General features: G+C 42.4%; 2 protein-coding genes across 4 annotated transcripts in view; one reads left to right on the forward strand and one right to left on the reverse strand.

Moving 5' to 3' along the window:
• Nucleotides 1-1,640: 1,640 nt before the first annotated feature.
• The window catches only part of LOC134297893 (uncharacterized), a 42,605-nt gene continuing 17,318 nt past the window's right edge, over nucleotides 1,641-26,927 (reverse strand). Inside the window, exons 1-3 of one of the 2 annotated variants that reach the window (XM_062976756.1) lie at nucleotides 20,012-20,556; nucleotides 5,231-10,031; nucleotides 1,641-2,015 (exon numbers count right to left, since the gene is read on the reverse strand). In XM_062976756.1, coding sequence (XP_062832826.1) covers nucleotides 1,908-2,015; nucleotides 5,231-6,859 — 1,737 coding nt within the window. In that variant the 5' untranslated portion in view covers nucleotides 6,860-10,031; nucleotides 20,012-20,556 and the 3' untranslated portion in view covers nucleotides 1,641-1,907. Of the gene's footprint in view, nucleotides 2,016-5,230; nucleotides 10,032-20,011; nucleotides 20,557-26,927 lie in introns of those variants that run through there. The other variant, XM_062976755.1, reaches the window with a different exon arrangement.
• samd7 (sterile alpha motif domain containing 7) overlaps nucleotides 15,083-26,927 on the forward strand; it is a 29,507-nt gene continuing 17,662 nt past the window's right edge. Inside the window, exons 1-4 of one of the 2 annotated variants that reach the window (XM_062976757.1) lie at nucleotides 15,083-16,185; nucleotides 23,108-23,211; nucleotides 23,370-23,496; nucleotides 25,299-25,435. In XM_062976757.1, the coding sequence (XP_062832827.1) occupies nucleotides 23,109-23,211; nucleotides 23,370-23,496; nucleotides 25,299-25,435 (367 nt within the window). In that variant the 5' untranslated portion in view covers nucleotides 15,083-16,185; nucleotide 23,108. Of the gene's footprint in view, nucleotides 16,186-23,053; nucleotides 23,212-23,369; nucleotides 23,497-25,298; nucleotides 25,436-26,927 lie in introns of both variants that reach the window. The other variant, XM_003218155.4, reaches the window with a different exon arrangement.

The raw sequence follows: 26,927 nt of genomic DNA on the forward strand, positions 1-26,927 counted from the left end.
TTCCTCTATCTCTATTATAATTGTCCCGACGAGAAAACGGGGGAGAATTCTGCCCAAGGCTTGTTTGGCTGACTTCTTGAGGGCAAACATCCTCCAGGTGCAGAGGCTCCGATTCTGGCTGAACCGGTGGAAATCCCATGTTTTCCTCCTCATCTGCCACAATAGTACTAGGAACGGGACTACAAGGCCCATGAGACATCACAGCGATGGACTGCCGAAGGATCACCGCGACTCCTCCTCCCCGCCCCCCAGCCCTGGCCTGCTGATGCACCCCGAAAACCGGTGGACACAGCTGGGTGAGATTCACTCCACCCAGCTCGTCCAACCACGTCTCAGTGATGCATGCCAGATCTGCCCCCTCATCCAGGATCAAATCCTGAATGACAGCTTTCTCACCATTGACGGATCTGGCGTTCAAAAGCAGAACCTTAAGACCGGGGGGTCTGTCCTGGAGACTACCACACCTATTCCTCTCCAGGGTCGCAAGAACTCTGTTGCGCTTCTCCCTGGGCAGCAAGGGACCGATCTTCCTCCTCCCCCACACCACCTCGATGGTGCCCCACCCGTGTGACCCCTCTTTCCCCTGGTGGATTGGCTGATTGAGGTTGCCTTCTGAAGGGATTAGTCAGCTGTCCAAAGATGGAGAGCCTCCAAATGTATTTGTTTGTCTAGGGAAAGAGCCCATCTCCACTGGTAGGAGAGAGAAAGAGTCATCTGACATGGAGTCATCTGACATGGAGAGGGGACTGAACAAGGGTAGCATTTGTGGGCAGGATTGGGAGTTGAAGCAGGCAGGACTTGAAATTAGGGAGGGAGTCTCGAAATGGAACTCTGAGAGGGGGGCCAACACCGGCAAACATTCAACCCCATTGTTGGAAATTATTGAATCTTGTGTATCAGATTTCAGCCCGGTGACCAAAGGGCGGATCAATGGGTCTACTAATACCCTTCTAAGAGTGATGCCCCACTGTTGTAATATTCATTTCCTATAACCTTCCAGAAAGCCTTCCTATAGTAAACCACTCTTGACCTTCAAAATTTAAAGTTGACACACCGTTCCTACTGACTATTTCAGTCAAACTTTCAATCAGCAATATATCAACAAACAATACACAAACCATCAATCACATTCCAAAACCATCAGTTCAACAATCAATTAAATTCAAGGTACTCTCAATTCCTATGTGATCATTTCCTATGACCTTTAATACCAGTCTTGCAAACCCACTTCCTATCACAGTCAAATATCTCCTCCCCTGTTAGATTAAATTAAAACTTTCTCACTCCCACATTTAAAACTAAAATAAAAATCAAAGAAAGGAAGAAAAAAAATAAAAATAAAAAATAAAAATAAAAATAAATAATACAAAAAAGGATAAGGGCTAAGATGGCAAGCTGCAATGTAATCGGATGGCAGACAGTGTAGTGACTTCTGGCGCTGCTCACACCTCCCAGGTCGGTAATGTTGCTGAATAGCTTGATGGTTGACCAGACACTTGATGGAGCGCAGCTGGAACTCTTGCCACCTCCCGGGACAGCGAGGTGGCGCGTTGGGCCCAAGGAGGGCAAAGGCCTTTGGAAGAAGATCTGCTAGGCTCTTCTGTCAGGCTCACTTCAAAGGACCAGTCTGAACGCAGATCAAAGATAGCTGCTCTCAAATCCAATCTTTATTGAAGAATACATGACTTTGGAAAAGTCGAGAATGACCTAATGTTTACATACATCTAATTTTATCACTTCTGATGCAACGTAATACCACACGCAAATATCATCATCAAATCCCACCCCCTGGATCACATTACTACCATTCCCACACACTATATCAATTATAATTGTTTATACTTTCAACCCTGAGTTCCCAGGCTCATTTTATCTTCTCCCGCCAGGTGCTTGCAGGATTGTTTATGTTATGAAGTCAGATTCAGGGCTTGGAAATTCAGCCCTGGGATCTGGCTCCATGACATGGCGCCCTCGTTTTCTTCGTCCTCCTCTTCGGTTCTTCTTTCATCATAGTTCTGAAACAAATCAAACAATAACTCTATGTGTCCATTTTGTCCAAAGTCCCCATATACTTTTTCAGTAAGCTGCGATGGAATACTGGGTGTATTTTCCCTAAACTTTTTGGCAATGCCAACTGGAAAGTTACTTCATTGACAACACCCTGTATTCTGAATGGTCCAATATATTTGGGGCTCAGTTTTCTTGAAGGTAGCCCCAATTTGATGTTTTGGGTACTTAACCACACTAGATCTCCTTTATCTAATTTATCGCCTTCCACCCTCTTTCTGTCTGCGAACGCTTTATACTTTTTGTGTGCTTCCTTTAAGGATGCAGTCACTTGACTCCAGCATTCTAGCATTTGCGTTTTCCATTTCCCTGCCTCTGTTTCCTCATTTTCTGTCCATCTTGGCAACTGGGGTAAAGGCTGTATTTCATATCCGTAAACTACTTCAAAGGGGGTTTTATTTGTTGCTGAATGTATAGTCGAATTAAAAGCTAGTTCCGCAAAAGCCAACCACCTAGACCAGTCATTTTGTCTCATGTTAGAGTACATTCGAAGGAACTGCCCAAGCGTCTGCTGAGTACGTTCTACCGCCCCGTTTGTCATGGGGTGAAAAGCAGAACTTAGACTCCTTTCTGCTCCTAGCATTTCCAAGAATTTTTCCCAAAATTTTGCTGTGAATTGTACTCCTCTGTCACTGACCACTCTACTGGGACATCCATGCAGTTTGTAAATATGATTTATGTACAGTTCAGCTAGTTTCTCGGCCGATGGTAGTTTCGTCAGCGCTATAAAGTGGGCCTGTTTAGAAAACAGGTCTAATACTGTCCAAATATAACGATGTCCTTTGCTAACCGGCAGTTCCCCCACAAAGTCCATAGCTACACATTCCCAAGGTCTGGTAGGTTCCGCTACCGTTTGTAATAATCCCATAGGCTTCCCTCCTCTCGATTTATTTCTGGCACAATCATCACATTGAACAACATGATTCTTTATGTCCTTCCTCATTCCTGGCCACCAACAATGTTTTGCTATTGCCTTTGTTGTTTTTGTAATTCCTGTATGACCAGCGCTCTGGTTGTTGTGAAAACGATGCAAAATCTTAATCCTTAATATTTCTGGGATATACAGTTTCTTGTTTACAAACCAAAATCCCCCCTTCTGCTCCCCCTTTTCTGCGTTGGATGCGATCCATTGATCTCCTTCATAAGACTGTTTCAGTTCATTTCCCCAATTATCTTCCCCGCCGAGTTCAACAAAAGCCGTGTTCTCCTTTTGGGTTTGTGCTCTTGTCCTGACAGCTAAGCCCCATTGTTTGTCAGAGAATATTGTCCCCTCTTTTGCTGTGGTTGTGCCTTCGTGTTGAGGCATGCGTGAAAGAGCATCTGCCAAGACATTCTGCTTCCCTTGAAAAAACTTTAATTGGAAATCGAATCTGCTGAAGTATTGCGCCCATCTAATTTGTTTGGGAGATAATTTTCTAGGAGATTTTAAATACTGGAGGTTCTTATGGTCAGACCAAATTTCAAATGGGATTCCGCTTCCTTCGAGGAAGTGTCGCCAGCATTCTAAGGCTTTTAATATGGCTAATGCCTCTTTTTCCCATATTGGCCAACTTTTTTCAGTTTCGCTGAACTTCCGGGACAAATATCCACAGGGTTTTAAGTTCCCATTTTGATCTTTTTGCAATAGTACTGCCCCGTACGCACAGTCTGAGGCATCGCAATGGATTATGAAAGGGCTCCTGATATCGGGGTGTTTTAGGATGGGTCCTTCTGTGAAGCATTCTTTTAGGGTTTCGAATGCCTTTTGGCATTCTGGCGTCCAACTCAGTTTGGCGCCAGGGGCTTTCACTTTTGCTGTCTCCCCTTTCCCTTTTGTTTTTAAAAGTTCAGTAAGGGGTGCGGTTATTTGCGCGAAGCCTTTTATGAAGGGTCTGTAAAAATTTGCAAACCCCAGAAATGATTGCAATTGCCTCCTTGTTTGAGGCACTCCCCATTCTTTCACATCTGATACTTTAGCTGGATCCATAGCTAACCCTTCTGGAGATATCCGATACCCCAGAAAGTCAATTTGAGTTTTATTAAATTCACATTTGGACAGTTTTGCGTACAGCTTTGCTTCCCTTAGTCTCTGCAAAACTTCCCGGACCAATTTTACGTGCTTTTCCTTATCTTCATTCACAATCAAGATATCATCAAGGAATATGAATACCCCTCTGTACAACAATGGGTGTAGTATTTCATTTATAAGCTGCATAAAGCAACTGCCTCCATTTTTTAAACCGAAAGGCAAAATTTTATATTCAAAATGGCCGAATGCGCAGGAAAATGCAGTTTTCCAAGTATCCTCCGGTTTGATTCTTAATTTATGATACGCTTCAATTAAATCCAGTTTAGTAAATATGCTCCCTTTCTTCAATACGGTAATTAAATCCTTTACTAAGGGCATAGGGTATTTATTGTCCTTAGTAATTGCGTTTAAATTTCGATAATCAATGCACAATCGTAGGGAGTTGTCTTTCTTTCTCCTAAATAACACTGGGGCCCCGAGAGGAGAATTGGATGGCTTAATGAAGCCTCGCGCCAGGTTTTTATCAATATATTTCCTCAATTCCTCCTTCTCCTGCACAGACATGGGATATACTTTTGGTTTTGGTAGGTTTGCTCCTGGGGTTATTTCAATTTCTACTTCTATATTCCTTTTGGGAGGCAATTTACTGGCCTCTTTCTGATTGAAAACATCCACAAAGTCTCTGTATTCAGGTGGTAATAGCTGTGGGTCTATTTCACCTGCTTCATCTTCCTCGTCCTCCTCTTCTGCAATTTTGCTTCTCTCCCATTGCGTCTGCTGTTCTTTGAATGCTAGGCTCTTTCCTCTCCAATCTACTTCAGGATTTGCCTGTTCGAGCCATGGTATCCCTAATATTACGTGGTATGTGGCAATAGGGGCTATCACAAAGGATATTCTTCCTTCCCATTTGCCTATTTTACATGGGACCCCCCGTATTTCCTTTGTTGATACTTCCCCAGCAGCGACTGATCCATCTAGCTGCGAAAATGCAATTGGGGAGTCAAGCGCCATCTGCTGACATTTCAGCGCTCCTGCTAATTCCGGAGTTATAATATTTCTAGAACAACCACAATCCACAAATGCCTTGCAGGTGGCCCGATTTTCTAGCCCCGAGAGGCAGATTGGCACTACTATCATGCGTTTGTCCCGACTCACCAATTTTTCTGAAGATTCTGGGGCCTGCACCTCCTCTTCCGCGCGCCTCCCGGTTGCTGGCTTGGGCTTTGGGGGTTTTGGCGGCTCCCCCTTCCGGGCCCAGCATTCCGCTGCCCGATGGCCCGTCTTCCCACATACAAAGCATCCCGGTTTAGGTTTGTTGTCGTCTCCTCTGGAGGGAATCCCCGGCCTCCCTCCGGGTCTTTCCTGCTTCCTCGTTTCTCCTCGACCTCTCGCCACTGGTCTTTGCTGGCCGCTGCTGCTCCCGAAGCGCTTTACTTGGGCCAGGGTGGATTCGACGCGCCCCGCTAGTTGAATCCATCCCTGGAGCGTTTCGGGGTCATCTCTGTGCGCTGCCCAGCTGAAAATCTCGGGGCGTAGTCCCTCTTTAAATAACTCCACTTTGGTCACTTCAGACCACTCTGGTACCCTTTCCGCGAGGTGGAGGAATTCCTCTGCGTACTCGGGCACTGTTTTGTCCCTCTGCTTTATTCCTTTCAGCTGGTCTCGAGCCCTCAATTGCTCTAGCCGGTCTCTGAACCGGTTTTCCAGTGCGGCGAGGAAGCGGGGCACTGACCTCAGGCATGGGTCGCATCTGGCATGTAGTTGCACATACCAGCTGGCTGCTCCTCGCTTCAGTGTGTTGCCGATGGCTCGAACCCTGCTTGCTTCGGAGGGGAATGTGTGTGCATTGTCTTCCATGTATCCTCTGATGCTAATTAGAAAAAAGTTCAGTTCATCTGATTCCCCTCCGTATTCTAGTTTGAGATCTTCCCTTCTTGGCATCCATTCTGCGGCCCGTTGATGCTGTCTGGGAGGCATGGGGAAGGGTTGCATCAGGTTTCCTCGGGCGGCTCCTTGGAACACGCCGCGCCCCACTCCGGTGGTCATTCTGCGCGGCTCCCGAAAGTCTGCCGCCGCTGTCGGCCCTTCCGCCCATCCGCATACTGGCCTCGCTGTAGCCCCCTCATCTCGCCTTTCCTCGTCATACGGCACATCCTCCTCCTCTTCCTGGATCCCCCGCTCCTCTCCGCCTTCGTCTGCAAATCCACTGGACCCGATCCCTGGCCCCAGTGGCCTTTCCACCCCGACGCCCATTCGGGGGGTTGGGAGCTTTGTTGGGGATGGCGGCCTCAGAGTTCCCAGAGCTCGCTGGCGCTCCACTTCGCGCGCCATTCTGTCTCGGACCTCCAGCTCCTGCCAGTATTCCTCATCTCCCTCGTCCCTTGCCGCCACGGGACTCTGCGTTGACGCTCGCTGGCCCCTCTGGCTCCAATCTCCTTCTTTACTTGGCTCTCTCTCGGCGCCATATCGGATGGGCTCCTTTTGGAGATTCTCTTCCAATAGTGGCACCAACCTCCCCACGGTTTCCGACAGCCTGGATAAATTAGTTTCCAGGATGGACAACCGCAGGGCCACGGTCTCCGGCATACTTCCTCCAGATCCCCAACTGGTTTCTGCAGCCGCAGAGACGCCTCTTCCTCCCCTGGGAATCCTCTGGGTCACGCCGTTCGGCCTGGGGTACCCCGTAGAGGAAGCTATGGCTTGCAGCGTCTCTTCTCTCTTCGGCCGGGCCCCTTGCAAAGGCCTCCCTGCCCCATTTGGGCTTTGATCTCCTTCTTCACTCATTATCACTTCACTGCGAATTCCGCAGGAGGGTGAGAACTGGATTCTCGACTTAAATGTCAGGCTCACTTCAAAGGACCAGTCTGAACGCAGATCAAAGATAGCTGCTCTCAAATCCAATCTTTATTGAAGAATACATGACTTTGGAAAAGTCGAGAATGACCTAATGTTTACATACATCTAATTTTATCACTTCTGATGCAACGTAATACCACACGCAAATATCATCATCAAATCCCACCCCCTGGATCACATTACTACCATTCCCACACACTATATCAATTATAATTGTTTATACTTTCAACCCTGAGTTCCCAGGCTCATTTTATCTTCTCCCGCCAGGTGCTTGCAGGATTGTTTATGTTATGAAGTCAGATTCAGGGCTTGGAAATTCAGCCCTGGGATCTGGCTCCATGACACTCTTCGGCCACCTCCCGGAACGGCGAGGTGGCTCAGTGGTCCAACAGCCGCAGCCCACGGCAAAGACTGGGACTTCTGCAGCCTCCCTGGACGATGAAGTGAGATGTTGGGCCCAGAAAAGTGAGTGCCTGCTGGAAAGGGCTGGCTGAGTTCTTCAGCCACTTCCCAGTGGTCTGACGTCCACTCAGCAACAGCCCATGGCAAAAGACTGGGGCTCCTGCTGCCTCCTGAGATGGCAAGGCAGCACTTTGGGCTCAGGAGAGCGAGAGCCTGCTGAGAAGGACCAGCTCTGCTGGGAAGGGTCGGCTGAGCTCTTCGGCCACCTCCCGGAATGGCTCGGTGGGCTAGCAGCTGATCAGCAGGGAGGGAGGGAGCCACCTCCCAGGATGGAGAGATGGCTCGTAAAGTCAGCAGCCTCCCAAACAGCAGCGTGCCGAAGGAGCAGAGCTCCTGTCACCTCCGGAGCAGATGGAACAGATGCAAAGAAGCAAAGAGGCGAAGGAAGGAGGGAAACAGGGAGGGCAGGGAGCTAGGAGTCTCTCTCAGCCAAAATTAATGGCGGCCGTGCCCCATCTTACCCTCCAGATATTCTTTTCTCTTCGCCTACCTAATCCTCCTGAATTCCTCTGGAATCCGCCCTCATTCCAGTCCCTCAGAAGGTTGAAGGGATGCTCAGATTCAAATTGAGCTGAGGGGGGGCCAAGCAAGGACGATTAGAGCAGATAGAATATTTTGCTTCTCAGAGCTCTGTACAAAGCTTATTGCCTCGGCGCCATCTTGTCAGAGTCTCCTTTGGACTGGGTTATCTGAGTCCACACTGCCATACAATCAAGTTTAATGTGGATTTATACAGTTGTGTGGAAGGGGCCTCTGTTGCCTCTACTAAATTAAGTGAATGATATCAAAACCCCCATCTTCACTGACCATTTAAAGCTGTTCGAAGTTAGCTTAAAACTTGCAGGCAGACAACAAACTCCCTCAAAAGTGTGTGAAAGGAAGCCCTTAATGTGCATCGGTACTCCGTCGTTTGCGTAAACATCATCCTGGCCTCAAACTGGTTCCAGGAGTCCCTATGTAATCATCTGCAAAGTGAAACCACTTTCTTCAATACCGGTTTGAAATTGTATTAAATGATTACTGTAAAAAGATAAAGGTAAAGGTTTCCCTTGACATTAAGTCCAGTTGTGTCCGAATCTGGGGGTTGGTGCTCATCTCCATTTCTAAGCCAAAGAGCTGGCATTGTCCATAGACATCTCTTATTTATTTATTTATTTATTTGCAGCATTTTTACCCCGCCTTTCTCACCCGAGGGGACTCCTAGGTCACATGGCCAGCATGACTGCATGCTGCGCTGTTACCTTCTTGCAGAAGCAGTACCTATTGATCTACTCATATTTGCATGTTTTTAAACTGCTAAGTTGGCAGAAGCTGGTGTTAATAGCGGGAACTCACTCCGCTCCATGGATTCGAACTGCCAACCTTTCGGTCGGCAAGTTCAGCAGCTCGGTAGTTTAATCCACTGCGCCACCGGGGGCTCCAATAATTGCTGTAGATGGGGCCTAAGGGCCCATACATACAATATTTAACCCACAATATCCAGGCAGAATATCCCACAATGTCTGCTTTGAACTGGGTTCCATACTGTCCACACTGCCATATATTCCAGTTTAAAGCAGAAAACGTAGGATTTTATTCTGCTGTGTGGAAGGGGCCTTAGATTATTTCTGATGTATTTGCCACTGGAATTCAAGCACAATGTCTCCTGCTCTGTGAAGCCCTGCAGTTAGACAGGGAAGAACAGAATATGGGAATACGAGAGAACAGAACATCACCATCAATGCCTGCAGTCTTTTTATTTCTGTCACTGGAATACCTAGACTTAAATTAAATCAATCTGCACAAAAGATATGAGGCTTTTCTAAGCATCAAAACCCTTGTTTAGACTTGAGAAAAATCTAAAAGAGTACTGACCCTTCTACTGTCTCTATCATGGTACCATTTGAATCTTTTGAATGTCTGGGCAGAGAAATGGCAGCAACAGCCAAGGGCAGCTGATCCCTTGAAGCATCATTGGTGGTTTTCCCTCTCCCTATCCATTGGTCATATAAATAATTTTGACCCCAAAACCTACCTTTGACTTATACATGAAATCGACTTATACATGGGTATATATGGCAAGTCCTTGGGCAGACACAAAAAAGGGCAAGGATGGCTGAGAAAAATTTTCTTTACCTAACCAGAGGAAGGCTGTGAATCTGAATATTATGAAAGTGGTAATTTAAAACCCTTTGCTGATGTTCTACTGTTATATCCACCATGTTATTTCAATTAATTAGGCAAGAATAAATCTTAAGAGCATAAGGAAGAAACTGAAAAGGACATGATTCCTGCTGGGCCTTTAAGAAGTGATTAATGGGAGCTTTCCAGACAAAACTCCTCTGCTTGACATTCCACCCACATATATGTGTGAACCTTAAGAGTATTGTGATGACTCTTGCCAAGCAGCTTAACAAAGCCTACCTATTATATCAACTCCCAAACACCACATAGGATTAAAACAGGTGCCTGGAACTGCTAATGAGCTGGATGAGCGTTTTGGAAATAAAATTAAGTCATAACAAGATGGAAGTCTAGGTGATTCATTTGTTCGGAGGTGAGCAAACATGGTCGATTTGTATTGTATGAGGGTACGACGCCTGTAGAGATCAAACTTGTGCTTTAATGGTTCCTCTGGATCTCTGGAGCAAAACAGGTTCTGCAGCAAGAAATGAAATGAATCAGTTTAGGATAGTATATCATTTCCTTTAAAATGTTTTAATTGATTTGTTTATTAGATTTCACCTAAACAATACACAAGGACACATTACAGTCTTTAGTTGGTGTAGTTCTTTGCTCAAAGTCATGACTTTCCCCAAATTCCAGCATCCTTAAGAGTTTTCTATCTTATCCTTTTTGCTTTTGTTTTAAAAATTAGTTTATAATTTTTAGTTCACTAAACTTTACACACCATAAAGCTATTGCTGAATTCGGGGCCGGGCTGTGGCGCAGCTGTTGAGCAGCTGCCTTAAATCACTCTGACCATGAGGTCATGAGTTCGAGGCCAGCCCGTGGCGGGGTGAGCACCCGTCAATTAAAAATAAAAAATAGCCCCTGCTCGTTGCTGACCTAGCAACCCGAAAGATAGTTGCATCTATCAAGTAGGAGATAAGGTACCACTTATAAAGTGGGAAGGCAAGATTAACTAATTTACGACCTGGAATGAGGAAGTGCCGTCAGTGTGGATGATGAAGCAGCTGCTCCCCCCTGTGGCCAGAATCGAACATCCCCTCAGAAGAAGGTTAACTTGCCTCTGCGTGTGTCTCTCAGTCTCTGTTTGATGTGTTTATGGGCATTGAATGTTTGCCCTATGTGTGTTATAATGTGATCCGCCCTGAGTCCCCTTCGGGGTGAGAAGGGCGGAATATAAATACTGTAAATAAATAAATAAATAAATAAATTCGGAGTCTTAAGGAAAAGTCACTTTGTTGAACTACAACTAAATCCATAGTAAACATTCCTAAATGTTTCCTTGGAACGTGTAGGGCTGTAATGCAAAAAAAAAAAAAGCAAAGTGTCCATGTTCTATGTTATATATTTTATAATAAATATACATGTCAACAGTTTTAATAAGGATCTAAATTTGCTTTGCAAAATTAACATATATAAGTTCTGCCCTGTCTGAAAAAGGATGGTATACCTTTCCAAACTCTTCTGGATGGATCTAGTCTGCCTATGGTCTATTAACATCAACAACTGATTCAGAGCTTGGAAAAGCTATATTTTAATACTATGACTCCAAAGCTTTCCCAACCAACAGAGCTGAAAAAGGATAACTTTTGAAATTTCTTGGCTGACTACTGAAATTGTCTCTCTATAGGACCACTTTTGAAAACTGAATGAAGTTTCATACAACTGACAGATGTTGGGATTGGTAGGTTAGAAAATATCTGGCTGGTAGAATTTGACCAGATTCTGATTTGTTTCTGATCACAATTCAAAGTGCTTGTGCTTGTTTTTTAAAATCCCATATGGTTCAGGATCAAGATACCAAGAAGAACATCTGCCCACACATTAACTTGCCCAAGCAGATTTCTCTTCCTGTGTGTTGCTACTTTAATAAACTATCTTCCCTAGAGGAGCCATTCAATGCCAACGTTGTTAATCCTTTCAGTACCAGGCAAAAGTTATTATTTTTAGACATGTGCGCATTTATGTAATTAAAAAAAAATCAGTGGTTAAGATCCTGCATCAGAAGACGTACATGTATCACATAGTGATAGCTCCATAGTGGTGCCGCGCTATGTCAGCCGCCCCCAAAATCCCACCTTGTAAGCAGTGACCCTCTCCAACACAGCCATTTCTATATTGTCAGAGAGTGGAAGAATCAATGGGGCAAATCCAGGTATTTTCCTTTAGCTGGATATGTTGCAGCAGGTATTGGCAGGGACCTCAATGGTTTCTTAGGCCACTCTGAAGACGATATCCTTGCCGCTCACACAGTTAAAGTACAATAGTTGGAAGTGCCCTCATTGATCTGCCCTCTCCCACAATACAGAAGTGAGTTGGGGGGCAATTTTGGTTGTTGCATAGTCAGAACAGAATTCAAGTCTTTACAACAGCCCAAAAGGGGAGTTACAATGGCAAAGGCTGGATCTATACTGCCATATAATGCAGTTTCAGAATACAGATTAACTGCATTGAACTGGGTTATATGGCAGTGTAGATTTATATAATCCAGTGCAATGCAGTGAATCTGCACCCTGAAACTGTTATATTGCAGTGTAGATCCATCCAAAGACAGACTTAGCCATCATAATTCACCAACAGGATACTACATGCATATATTTTAAATACTGTAATGTTTTTTAGATTGCTTTTGGAAACTGCCTTGGAAACTATTGTACAGGGTGTTTGAAAAAGAACTCCCTATTCATCATTTAAATTAAATGGTGAATAGGGAGTTCTTTTTCAAACACCCTGTATATAATTGTGCATTATGTCTAGAAATCTTAGTCAAAAAATGAGCCCAAAAACCTGGACCAACTTATCCATGGATTACTCTAAGTACTGAACTTTAACTCTTATCAAAAAGAAGATGATCGTCCCCTTCTTTGATAAGATAGCAAAAGGCATTTTTAATGTCTAGGCAGGAAAATTGTGGTAGGAAGATTAGAGGCAGTTGGCCTCTTGAGGCAGGGCTGGCATTTCCCCCTCTCTGCAGGATGACCCCCAACTTATCCATGGGTCATATCAAAGTCTATAATTTGGACCCAAAAATCTGTCCTTGATTATACATGAGGTTGTCTCATATATATATATACACACACACACACACACACACCCCAAAAAATTAAATATATACAAAATGAAATCTACTAACAGACCGGCCATGTATGTTGAATGAATATCTTCAGCCAAAATAACAATGTATCCTATGCATCCTTCAACACATATCAGCTGCATTAGCTATACATGTGCATATGGTAGGGACCCATTTACAATACAGATATATTGGTATATTGATATATTTCAGCATCAGCAGGTGTCCTTATATTTAGCAGGCGTCCTTCTTTTGTTTTATAAAAAGAACTTTACTATTGCTGCTATTTTAAATGTTCTCTGCTATTGTTCTGATATATTGTTTTTCATGCATCGTTGCTTTAAAATGTAAGCTTCCACCAAGAAGTATTATAAATATTTATAATAGAACAAATAGTGTGTTAATGAGCTACATTGCTGCTGTCTCTATTACTTTTGTTTCTTCTGATCTCCCAGGCCCCTTCCACACAGCTGTATAAGATCCACATTGAACTGGATTATATGGCAGTGTGGACTCAAATAACCCAGTTCAAAGCAGATATTGTGGGACTTCAGCCTTGATATTCTGGGTTATATAGCTGTGTGGAAGGGCCCCCACTGAACATGACTTGAAACAGGGAAGCATGCTTTTATAGTATTGACCACAGCTGTTCTTACTGCAGAACAATTTGAAAGTAACCCTTTGTACATTTGTTCTTTCACGACTGTGCATAATGTTCTGTAGTATATAGCATCAGATTGAACTGGAACCCAAGCAACGTGCAGGACTGGATTACCACTTTTGAAATGTATTTCATTTGAATGGAAGGGGATGGGAAATCCCAGATCAACACAGTGGCACACTCCAAACTGGTTCTGGGCGGGGGGGGGGGGGGGGGGACTGGATCCAGTTCTATATTAGTACTGCTGTACCAGGGAGGAGAGGGAATGACAGAAAAAAGTTCAAAAGTAACCACAATATAGCATGATGAATCCAATCCAATGAATGAATGATGAATCCAATTAATCCTCCCAATTTGAATCGACCCATTGAAGCAATGGGATTTATATAAATGCTGACACTATTTAGCAATTGTTTCTAATCTCTTTGGGATTAATAATTGCATAATACGAATTTCCTCTATGGAGACTGGACAAGCCTTCACCTTATTGCTGAAAACGATGACTCAGTTTGAAAACACATGCATCACCTCTTTGACATTGCATGTAACAATCTTTCTTATATGAGTATGTAGGACTGTCACACATTATGGCTCACATAAAACAAATGCTATGTAATAATAAATTCTTCGGCTGGTTGCAAAAAGAAAATAAAGAAATGCAAGAGAAATAAATGGTAGATTTTGATTCCAAATTGGCAAAATAAAGTGCACAATTTGTGCTGAAAAGAGATTTGCTGAATTCTGTGTTGGATTTTGTTTCCCCTCTATGCTATATCTGGCCAGAAACTTGGAGCCTTTGGTCCATGCTAAATACAGTGTCAGGTTGAACTAAAACCTGGGCAATGTCCAGCACCAGATTACCACTGGTGAAATGGATTCCAATAGAATGGAAGGGGATGGGAAGTCCCTGTTCAACATTGTGGCACACTCAAAACTGGTTCTGGGGGACACAGGATCCGGTTCTATAGTAGTATCATTGTAGTAAGGAGGAGAGGGGATGACAGGAAAAAGTTCAATGGTAACTGCAATGAATGTACTGAATTTGGATCAAGAGTGGCTGGTGGATCAACTACAAAGGAGTTAGCAAATCCACTCTCAGGACCTCATCAGACGGGCAGGGAGAAAGTGAGGAAAAGCGGAGGGAACCATCCTCCTTCATTCCCTAACTTCTTGCCTGCCTTCTGGGATGCCTCCCATCCCATGTCATTTTCCCTCCTTCCCTGTCCTTTCCCTGCTTCCTCTGTTACCTGACTCCTCAAAAGGCACTCTAGACTCCGTTTCTCTACATTTCTGAAACAGAGCCCCACGGAGTCCTGCCAGATGTTGCCTTGTGTCATGTGATGGACTTCGTGGGACTCTGTTTTGGCAGCACAGAGAAATGGAGAGAAGATGCAGAGAAGACTGTGTCTGATGAGGTTGTCAGTTTTATCGTGGTTCTTCCTGCAGGTGGTCCAGGTTCTATTGGAGTTCTTCTAGTGCAGAGCCTTCAATGGGAAGAGGATCCAGCATTTGGATGCCTCTGTTTCAACCTAAGGGGGGGAAGAACATTTATACATCTGAAAGTGGGATTCACTGCCTTCACAGCAAGAGATCCACTTGGCATCCCATTTATATCTATGAGGTCTTTGTGCTTTCATGTTCTCCTGTAATAAGCTTCTCTCTGTTTTCCTACAGGATCTTCAAGAGATGCAATGTGTGGAGAAGCCTTGATCCAAGCTGCAGCAGGTCTTAGGTCCCACAGTGCTTTGATTGTGCTTCTTCTACAGGGCAGGGGTTGGACTGGATGGCCCTTGTGGTCTCTTCCAACTCTATGATCCTATAGTCCCTGAGAGAAATGCATGCTTGTGGAAAAGCACAAGCTTTTGTCCAGGCAGATCATGTCCAGGCTGTGATCTGAACAGTGAATAGATATGTGGCCATTGTTTGCTCTATCCTTGATTTGGAGAGATACTTTCGACCTAGGAGTACATGGCAGATTTCTAGAGGAGGACTGGTATTATCTGTTATATTAGGAAACCCAATCAACCATTGTGAGAACAAAATGCTGAACTAGATAGGGTTTGGGCACAATCCAGCAGCATGCTTCTTCTGTTTTTAATGACAACTATTAAAATCAGAATTTTTCAATGGATTATTTCCTGAAATTCCACTGGATATTGGTGGATATTGGTCTGTTTGTTCCCCAATTGATGAAACCTATCACTTGAGAAGAGCCCCTTGGTTCTTTCCCCCTGAAAGGTGTTTAACGAACTGACAGTGAGAATTAAAGAGTAAACTGTCAGCTTGAGAATTATAACCATCTGATCCCTTTGTTAGCCTCACAGTGTGCTTAAGGGGATTTTCATCTTTCCAAAACATCAGGAACAGTAATTCTGGGGCACTGGAGTAGTCATGTGACAGAAGCACACAGTTTCTAAAAAATCAGTATTAGTCAACATAGAACCAAAGCCATTTTGACATTCTGCTGCATCCCGGCGCATGATTTCAGGAACAATTCACTTTTTGCTTCCACGAATGCACCAAATGCCTTAAGGGCTAACAACAGCTTAGCAGGTTAAATGTTGAAATAGGTTTATGAGATCAGTGAGCTACAGTAATTACGTTTTCTGCAGCCTGCCTAAGAGATGGTGCAGGAGACGGGCCTGTGATGTCAGAGTGGGGAGGGCTTAAAGTCCGGGGATGAAGGCTAATCGAGATAAGTTGAGTTTGTATTTAAAGCAAAGTCACCATTAGTTAAGAGATTTTTTGACAGGCTAATCGTGATGTGTCTTAAACGCTGGCAAGCAAATGACAGCACCATCCTGAAGCAAAGATTTGCAGTGGAAACACAAAACCTGGGATATTCAAGCAATCTTCCCCGGTGTCCAAATTAAAGTCTTGGCAACTGTGGTAAGTATTGGCAAGGATCAATTTTTAATATGAAAATATAATTGATAATCCAATGCTTTTAATGTAGCTTTTGGAGATATTTTATACATAGGGAAGCTTGAAATAGGGGGACTTTTTATCATTGCTGAATATTTACAAAGAACCAATATTTAATATGTACTTTTAATATTGATAAAGAGCTTTGTTTTATTTGTTTTTGTTGAGCTTGAAATAACATAAAACCAACTTGACCAAATTGGAAAGGCGAGTCACAAATGTTTAATTCAAACAAACAAGGAAATCCTAGGTTGTTGATTTTATATTTGCAATTTTAGCCACGTGGGACTCTATATGGTGGTGCTTTCATTGTGGTTCAAGATAATAGATAAACTTCCCACCAGTCTGATGGTTTGAGGACTGAACTTAAAATGATTTTGTTCTACCAACTTTAGTGGGACAATATTGGTTTAGATGGAAATTGTAGCCTGATGCTCAAATTATGTGTTGAGATCTCTTACAATTGATGAATGGTTATATATACGATCCCTATTGACCAGTAAAAATACCTCTACTGGAAATGTAAATGATAAGTATCCAAAAGACAGATAAGTGATTTTAGTGGGTTGCTGTGAGTTTTCCAGGCTGTAAGGCCATATTCCAGAAAAATTCTCTCTTGACGTTTCGCTCACATCTATGACAGGCAACCTCTGAGAATGCTTCTGAAACATGGCCATACAGCCCAGAAAACTCGCAGCAACCTAGTGATTCTGACCATGAAAGCCTTATCATTGTTTTGCATTGAATTTTCCTAGAAATCATTGTGAGAATTTTATTGGGGGTAAAAAAGAGCTGTATAAATGAATATTATTTACACATTTCGATCTGAAAGTTCAGATGTTGCCAGGTTTGGTGACAGAGTCATAATCATTTTTCATGTTCTGGTGGTCTTTTCCATTTACAACTTGCATATCCTCAGCTATTTCCTATGCATTTGTTCCTGTTAAGAATACAGTTAACGTTCATAACACTAAATTCTCATGCTAGTTCTGATCAGAATTGCTGTGTACCTTCAGGTAATTTCAGACTTATAGTGGCCATAAGATGAACCTATCATGGAGCTTTCTGGGGCTGAGAGTTTGTGACTCACCAAGACCATCCAATGGGTTGCTATGACTGAGTGGAAATCAAACCCTGCTTTTTAGAGTTGCAATAATCATCAACTTACTACATCACACTGGCATTCTTGACTAGAATAAACTCACTGAATTTGTGATATTTACCTATGTGTTAACTCACCATTCAGCATTTGTCTGAATGGCTTTACTCTAGCTGAGACTGACCAACAGGATGATTGAAAAATTATGATTGTAGTATGACCGAAATTTGGGTTCATCTGTGGCTGACAGTTGTTCTCTGTCCTTAGACAGATTGGCATAACTACCTCAAGCAGTAAGTAGTCTTCAGGTGTCATAAAGGGGTGGCAAATAGCTATTTATTTAAAGTCAGGTGTATTTTTATTGCTAGGTGCAGGGAGAGACAGTAATTGGGGTTTCTGTTCTATATGTTAAATTAACTGACTTTAGATACTGCACAACTTGACTAGGTGGGCCGGTGGAAGGCACAATTTGCTGCTCCTTTCAGTCAATGAAATGTTTTGGGCTGATCCTAGTTGCTTAGATTGAATTGACTGCATACTATTTGGAAACTTAGGGTTGGTACTTTGGTGCAACTAGAGCTCTCCAGCTAAGAACTTAAAATACCCTTTTCTAAAATACAAATCCCATAGGATGGAACCATGGCAACTGAAGTTCAATCGTTGTACTACAGTTATATAGTGTGAAAGGGCAATACATGAATCCTCACCTATTGTGCTTTAGCTTAGAAAAAGGCGAACAAGAGCAAGCAAAAAAAAAGCCCTACTGGGTATAGGAGGGCATAAATGCTGATGAATGCCTATAATAGATTTTCTACACAGGACTTTTGCCAGAAGCAGTACTGTTGAAATCCTTTATTTTCTGGACCCTTTGCCCCTGCAGACTGTGATCTTAATAGATAAAGCACCGTCTGCCCTGCTCTGGTTCCTTTGGACCCCATTACAAACATTCCTCTCTGGGGAAGAAGTGACAGCTGCCTCTGGAAAGAATAAATCCAGGATTTTAGCTTAGCTATGAGTGAGGAGCAGTATTTCCCTCCCACACACATATGCACACATCTAGACAAAAGGTGGCAGTAAACAAAAGAGGTTCCTGCCTTTCACTCTGGGCATGAACTGGGAATTTCCATCTTAAGGTAATAGGATGAGTTACTGTAGTATTATTTCAGATCTCATCGCTATAGGGTCAATTGCCATTAACATTCCATTAAGTTCTAAAAGTTGATGGGCCATTTGTTAAAATAATGTCTAGTTTTTAATTTACAAACTCATATTTACCTTTCCTATAATGAGAAGACATTGCTCATTAGAATAGACCAGGGGTCCTCAAACTTTTAAAGCAGAGGGTCGGTCCACAATCTTTCAGACTGTGGAGGGGCCGAATTTGAAACCCCCCCCCAAAAAAACGAACAAATTCCTATGCACACTGCACATGTCTTATTTGTAGTGCAAAACAACAACAACAATGAAAGTACAATACAATATTTAAAAATGAAAACAATTGTAACCAAAATAAACCTATCAGGATTTCAATGGGAAGTGTGGGCCTGCTTCTGGCCAATGAGATAGTCAAGTTAATTAGGATTGTTGTTGTTGTGTGCCTTCAAGTCATTTCAGACTTTGGCCGAGCCTAAGTCTAAAATTAATTATTTATTCATTTACTACATTTATTTATTACATTTATATCCCGCCCTTCTCACCCTGAAGGGGACTCAGAGCAGCTGTATGCACATACAATATATTATATTATTAGCATAGCACAATATTAGCATTATATATTACTATATTGAACTATACCACTATACTGAAATATTATATATAATATATATCATATAATTAATATTATTATATGGTATTATTAGTATTATATTGTATAACATTATATTATTATCAATATTATATGTATATACAATATATTATATTATTTAAAATGATATAAAATATTATATTATAAAACTGAGAGCAGGGGCCAGGTAAATGACCTTGGAGGGATCCAGCCCCTGGGCCTTAGACAATGATGCTTGGCAATGTAGAAGACAGTTTTAAAAGAAAGAGACCCCATTACAGGTGGATCGATTCAGTCAAGGAAGCTGCAGTTTGCAAGATCTGTTAAGGGGGAGACTTGGGGATATTTCATTCATGGGGTCACCGTAAGTCAATGTTGAATTGATAACTTTTAACAATGACAACTTTTGCCTTTATATACATTAGTTTTCTGAACATATAGAAGCTACTGCGTTGTTTCCGAGTGATCCAGTAACACTTCCAAAATGATAAGACACCCAGCCAGCTAAGTCTGATAAGTGTGATGTTGTTGTATTCAGACTGCTAAACAGCTAGCTATTTTTCTGCCAGATATTTTATGCTCAATCTGGACCCTTCCACACAGCCATATAACCCAGAATATGAAAGCCTATAATCCACAATATCTGTTTGAACTGGATTGAGTCCACACTGCCATATAATCTGGTTCAATCTGGATTTTATACACCTGTGTGCAAGGGCCCTGCCATTCTTTCCAGCCTCATCAACTTTCAGTAACCTTGTGGCTCCATATGAGGCTCAGTCCATGTTGCTTCGAAGTCCCTTGCAGTTCTTTTTTCCCCTCTAAAATTGTTGTGCGCTTCCTCAAACCTGAGGGCAAATTCTGGAAAGTTACTTTTAAGAAGAATAAATACTGTACAGTTAACGCACCATGTCAGGATCCCGGAACATCACTTCCACTTAATTTATGGTGCAGAGTGTTCCCTCATTCTTATCGCGGGGGTTAGGTTCCAGGACCACCTGCAATAAGTGAAAATCCACGAAGTAGGGATGCTATATTTATTTTAATATTTATACATCATTTTAGTAGTTATACACTATTTTAAGTCCTTATCAACCAATTGTGTGTTGATAAATCGCCTTTCCTCCTTTTCTCTCCCTTTGGCTTCTCTTTCCTCCCTTTCTTAGGCTGTAAATTGTATTTTTTATGATTTATAATAGTCTTTTAGAGTTTATTGAAAAACCGCGAAACAGCGAATCCATGAAAAGTAAACCGCGAAGTAGTGAGGGAACACTGTAATTTTGAACTTTAGAATAAATCCTATTTCTCTCTCTCTCTCGGGTGCGTGCACTCTCTCTTTTCATATGGCAATGAGAGAAAAGATAGATATCCAAGTGGATTTTTAGTAGCCTATCTGAAGCAGAGCAGAGCAAGGATTCGACATACGATTGGCAGAACATCGTGCTTGGGCAGCCTACTTCTGATCTATTTCCACTCCTTCTTATCCTTTGCTACCAACCTGACTAGTACTCAAGTACATCCCCGTGGCCTATTAAAGGCTGCAGAAGATTGGGATGGACTACATTTTCTCAGCCTTAAAGGAAGTAAATAGCTAGCCATCTTTGAATATGTTTTGCCAAGAAGCCCCTGTAAGGTCATCATAAATTAGAGTCAACAACAAAAATGATCCCAACTGGACTAACAGTTAAATTTAGCCCAGCTTTGTTGCTTCAGATCTGATGCCACCAAGGACTGAATCAATTGTTTGATGGGCAGCAACTGATGCTGGGAACACTTTCCAAAGAAATGGAGGGCTGATGTGGGAAGAAGAAAGGGAGAAAGTACTGAAAAGTCCACCAGCAGAACATTGGATTTAGGTCTATAAAGGCACCTGTGGTCCCTTTTTCTAAAGGTTCTAAACAGCAGGATGTCATATATGAGTGAACAAATGTGACTAGAAGGGAAACCAATATGTGCCTTTCAATAGTTAAATACGGTATTACATTGTTGAATGATAAAGATCGTTTTAAAAACTTTTTGTTCTCTAACAGTAATGTATTGCAAAGGGGAGCATGGACAGCAAGCACATACACACACTTGGGGTCTCATAACATGATTAAGTGCATGCAAGTGCATTTAGTCCATGAAGATTCTGGCCTTCCACCCTTTACCTAATAAACTGAGACAGAATTAGCACTGGGTGAGTGGTTCTGCCTGCTGCCAAGAAGGGTTTGTTGAGGGTAAAACTCTAAAAGTAGAGATTAACTTGCCTTCATCCCTATAATGTGCTGTACAGCCTGGATTTGCAGAATAGGATCAGGGGAAGAGTCATACATGAATGCAGTCCTGGACAGCTGGTGCGTATGCTTTTATACACACCCGGCTTCAGGGGGTCTTAACTAGTTCATAATCTGGATAAGGTGGAGCTATCACTCGGTGGAGAGCATCCCATTGGCATGCAGGTGGTCCCGCATGCAGTATGTAGCATCTCTAGGCAAAAGGACCCTGCTTTCAGCCCTATTTCATCAGATGAAAGGCCTATCTAGTGGTCAACCAGTGGCTTGTAGAAAGCCCACGAGCAGAACCAGTGGTCGGCATTGGAGTGCAGAATTGCCTCTGGATTTTGTTATGAACCTCATTGGAACTATTCAACGTCTTGAATCTGTTTTGGGGATTGGGCCCAACAGTTGCCATTGAACAGAACACAAATCTGGTCCACCCTAAATTTTCAGGAGCTTCTCTGCTCTCAGAAGCCCTAAATAGAGAGAAAAAGTTCAAATACCCACCTGGCCATGAAACCCCTTCTTGATCTTGGGCAAGTCATACTTTCTAAGGCTTAGAAGAAGCAATGGCAGACCAATTCTGAACAAATGTTGCCAAGAAAACCCTATGACAGGGTTGCCTTAGTGTTGGCATAGGTCGATAACAACACACAACCACTACGCCCCGAAGCAACAGCAAAGGATTGTGCAAGCTTCTCTCCTAGGCTGTGGAGGTGCAATTGCTTCAATCCTCCTCCTTTCTCTGGACAGCTGAAAATACAATAGACTAATTGGTCCTGGATCTATGTTTCCAACCCCCACCACTGACATTAAATTGTGTTTTGTGTTTTACCCATGGCTTCTTCCATTGCTGCGTACCTGACCTTTTCGTGTCCTTTCTCCCACTTGCTAGTAGGTCTACTTTGAAATCCCAACTTAGATCCCAGTCTCTCTCTTGTAGCAAGTGTGGACAGGTTAAAGATATTTTAATACAGAATTTGGTGATTATCATTTTGTTTGAAATTCACTAATTTTACAATGTCAAAACCAATAAATAAATAATGACCCTATTATGGGTAATACAGTCAGGTCCCAGGCTGCCTTCCAGGATTTCAGGACTGACTAATTTGTACCAGCTTCTCCCTTTGCTTACTATTTTTCCTAAGCTATTTTTCACAAAATGCATCATGCAAACTTTTGAAGCATCACAGGCTTCATCATATAGGAAAAGTTAAAGTTTTAGAGTCCCAGGCTTACATTTTGTCACAGATGTTATTTTTATTGACAGTTAAGATGGTCTGGAGGTATTTCAATGTAAGCCACTCTGCTTCCTAGCCAGATGGAGACTACGGACAAAGACCAAGAAGTTGAGATCCCTCCACAATCCAATCCAAAAAGTACCATATATTTGCTGTTCCTTCTTCTCATTTCTTCATTGGTGCTTCTATTGTATTTATTCCATGATACATTATTTGTTGTTATTGTTGTATGGCTTCAAGTAGTTTCCATCTTATGGCAACCTAAAATGGCTCCATCACATGGTTTTCTGAGGCTTAGAGTGTGTGACTTGCCCAAGGCCACCCAATGGGTTTCCATGGCTGAGTGGGAATTAGAACCCTGGACTCCAGAGTTGTCCAACTCTTAAACAAATATGTCACGATGGCTCCCTACATTTTTTAACACCCAGCTTCAATGTATTTTACTCCCTAGCTGGTATCAATTGGATCAATAAGTGGTTGCAACATCAGCTGTTTCCCTCCATAGCATGACTCCTCGGGATCATATGAGAAAGATGTCAATCCTTGGAGAACAGGGAACCTTAGAAGATAAGCATTTATACCGATTGGCCAGCGGCATGGCAGCAGGAGGTAAGCTGGAAGAATGGCCCGTAGTGGAAGAAATTTGGACTGGGAGGTATTGGACTGGGAGGTATTGGGTACAATGGCTACCATCCCGTTTCACTTGATTGAACATCCTGTACATTTAATCCTGTACATATAATAATATATTATATGTTTTGTGTTAGAATTGCGACAGCGGCAAGAAATGATCATGAGAAACCAGATGATGGCAGTAAACCCACAACTGATGGGAGGAGGCCAGCAGAGAATCCAGGCGATTCCCTCACAGTTTGAACCTCGGTTCATGGAAAGGTATTTTAATTTTTTAAATAAAAAAACCAGGGTTTATCCAGATATAGTAAGACCTCTGTATCCAAAGGAAATACATTCCTAGATGGACTGCAGTTACCTGAAACTTTGGTGACTACTAAACACCATTAAATGCATTACCTTGTTGAACAGGACTGAAATATCAGCCCTATTGCAATTCCCATAGGAACAAGGAACAGGATTGTATGAGTCCATGAACAGGAACCACGCTCGATGAGCAAAGTTACCACCTCTGCAAATCCCTTTCAGAGGCAGTTCCTCTTAAAACCAAAATCAAGGCCGCTTCTGTGGGAAGTTTGTTCAAAACTCTTTCTCATTAAGTCTTTTGCTTCGTCTCCAAACCTCCTTTTCTTGTCTCTGTTGACATATAGCTTTCTTTCTATCAACCTCGTTAGGCTCATCACAACTGAAATGCCCATCTGGCAAGGGGAGGTTCAACCTTGACTCTCCCAAGGAATGCGGTTCAAGCTGCCTGCTTGTTCCCAGAATCCTCAGAAACAAACTCTGGCTGGCCAGGATCAGCAGCTTCCGCCAACTCTGGCTCCATAGGAATCCTAGGCCCCAACCCAGATTCATCTGATAGGTCCAGGGTAGGCACAATCACAAGCTGAATAGGACCAACCTCAGGCTCATCTTACAGCTCAGGTGCAGGCTGGGATACCACCGGTACTATATGTAACTATAGCTTCTGGTTGTTGGCCCCGGACACACAATATTGCAGTTACAGCATTTTTAGCATAGCATAAATGACAGAGCTCATATTGCTAAACGATGACAAAACGTTGACATTTTAAATCAGAGTAAAGGAGAATTGTCAGTCTATAGGCCATTGCTAGCAATTGTTGCTGGTTGTTCCTTAATGTTTGCAAGTGTTCGATCAGAGGGATATGGCTTACAAAGACTGATGTGGTGTGCTGTTCTTCTCTTGGGTTTTTGTGTGTGTGTGTGTGCATCAAACTCATTTTCGAGGGCCATGTGAGCATTAAGGTTGCCTTCAAAGGGCCAATGAATGCATGGACAGAGAATTCATGGGTATAGAGGGCCAACTGTATTTTTTTTAACATAGTGGTTAAGACTCTTTAGTTTTATACCCACTTTGGGTCCCCAGCTGTTATTGAATGACAACTCCCATCACTTTTGATTATCCCTCATGCAAACTGGGGATAATGGGAATTACAACCCATTGTGGCTCTGAGGTTGGGAAAAGGTTAAAGGACATTTTTAAATTCAGATAGCCACAAGCCTTGTATATAAATTGTATCTTGTATCTATCCTGCTAAATAGAACAAACTGCAGCCCTCCAGATGTTATTGTATCACAACTCCTCTCAACTGTAGTCATGATGTTGAGGAATACAGGAGTTGTAGTTCAGCATCTGGAGGGCTACATAAAATAACACAGTGGGCAGGATTTGGACCACGGGCCTTGAGCTTGACATATGTGTCAATATATAACAGGGTCTCAGACCCAACTATTATAGAGGATTAAACAAATGAAATGAACAAGAACTGTACAATGAGAACAAGGACAAGACAGAACCCATGGGATAATAATGTCTGCCATCTGTTGACTAAATCAGCATATTATTGTGGGGTACAATGAGGACAGGCTGATAGCTAAATTTTCCATTCAAAATGAAAAAAGAACACCTACCAGCAAAGTATAGGTTGATTTTCCCTCATCCCAAAATAATTGGGGCCAGAAATGTTTTGGATTTCATGGCACTTTTACATGACAAGTTCATGTTTGCCATGCTTTAACTGGATCCCTGTTTTCCTTCTTAGAGACTTGTTACCTTCAGCTGAGATGCTGACCCCTGGTGACCCCAGGCAGATCCATGTAGCTTCTCACCTCAGTCCCGCTGTCCCACAACATACCAACATGCAAAACCTATTATCCAATCGTGTTTATCAAGGCCCAGGTAAGAAATCAGGAGGAGGGGAATACAGTACAAATTGGATAGTAAAACATGAAGAGCACTTATTGGTTTATTATAATGAAAAAATGAATATATCTGAATGCATTTCTGAGTTGTAGGCACTGTGCTGTTTGCACAAGGGACTAGTCATATATGGGACATCGATATCTACTGAGGTTTGGTTCACAGACACTTCAGATACCAAAATCCATGGATGCTCAAGTCCCAATGCCATAGTAAAATAGCGCCCCTTGTATATAAAAGCAAAGTCAAGGTTTGTTTTGGAGAGGGGGATATTTATTTAAAAGGATTTTTAACTTGGCACAGCGTTATTACATGGCAGATTGTAGGATTATAAACTACAAATTAAATAGATATTGCCGCTGCAGTGCATATGTAAATCATTTACAAACAAAGGTAGACTGCCCTTTTTCTTCAGAACTCTTGTTTATCTGAAAATGTCATATGGGAAATAGATAATGGAATTTCCCTTGCTCACCTTTGTCATATGTACACATATGTAGTGGAGCCACATGTGAACCTGACTGTATATAAACATTATTCTATTAATCCGTATAGGATTTGGAAGTACAGTAGTCTCACTTATCCAACATAAACGGGCCGGCGGAACGTTGGATAAGCGAATATGTTGGATAATAAGGAGAGATTAAGAAGAAGCCTATTTAAACATCAAATTAGGTTATGATTTTACAAATTAAGCACCAAAACATCACGTTATACAACAAATTTGACAGAAAAAGTAGTTCAATATGCAGTAATGCTACGTAGTAATTACTGTACAGTATTTAGAAATTTAGCACCAAAATATCACGATGTATTGAAAACATTGACTACAGAAATGCGTTGGATAATCCAGAATGTTGGATAAGCGAATGATGGATAAGTGAGACTCTACTGTACTCATAAGCAACCCAAATAGGCCCCCAGTTAGTCTACAGTGTCATGGTTTGCAAAAGGCACTGTGCTGTGTGTGTTAACTGGAAAATGAAGTGCATGAAGCCGATTGGCTGAGCCTGCAAAGACCTGGGGATTGATTTGATACTGTCTCTGTTCTGCTGCTGCAGAACCAGTCTAGACAAGTTTTCAGTTGCTAACTGAGTACTGCTGGTGAGGAGAGCAGTGTACTCAGAGAGGCCTTGCTATTTGAGGTCTGTTTGCTGCTGCGAAAAGAAGGAGAAGAACCAGGCCTGTATTCTTCTCTGAATCAGATTTGTAGACTGAAAAAGGACTATTTATGACTGTAGACTTCTGTCAGTGATCAGAAGGATCATTGTAAATACTACTGTTTTTGATCTCATGGAATCAGCAAAGTTCCTGTATTTTTGTTCTGCAAACCTGAGTGGCATGTTATTGTTCTATGGGTCTATGTTCTATGACTTTGGATCGTGGGCATATGTAAGAGCTTCTATTTATCATCATCAATCCATAATATACAGCACTGCTTTTAAAACTGTGAGTCCCAACCACGAATTGG

This window comes from Anolis carolinensis, chromosome 3, assembly GCF_035594765.1.
Source record: "Anolis carolinensis isolate JA03-04 chromosome 3, rAnoCar3.1.pri, whole genome shotgun sequence".
Classification (NCBI taxonomy): Eukaryota; Metazoa; Chordata; class Lepidosauria; order Squamata; family Dactyloidae; genus Anolis; species Anolis carolinensis.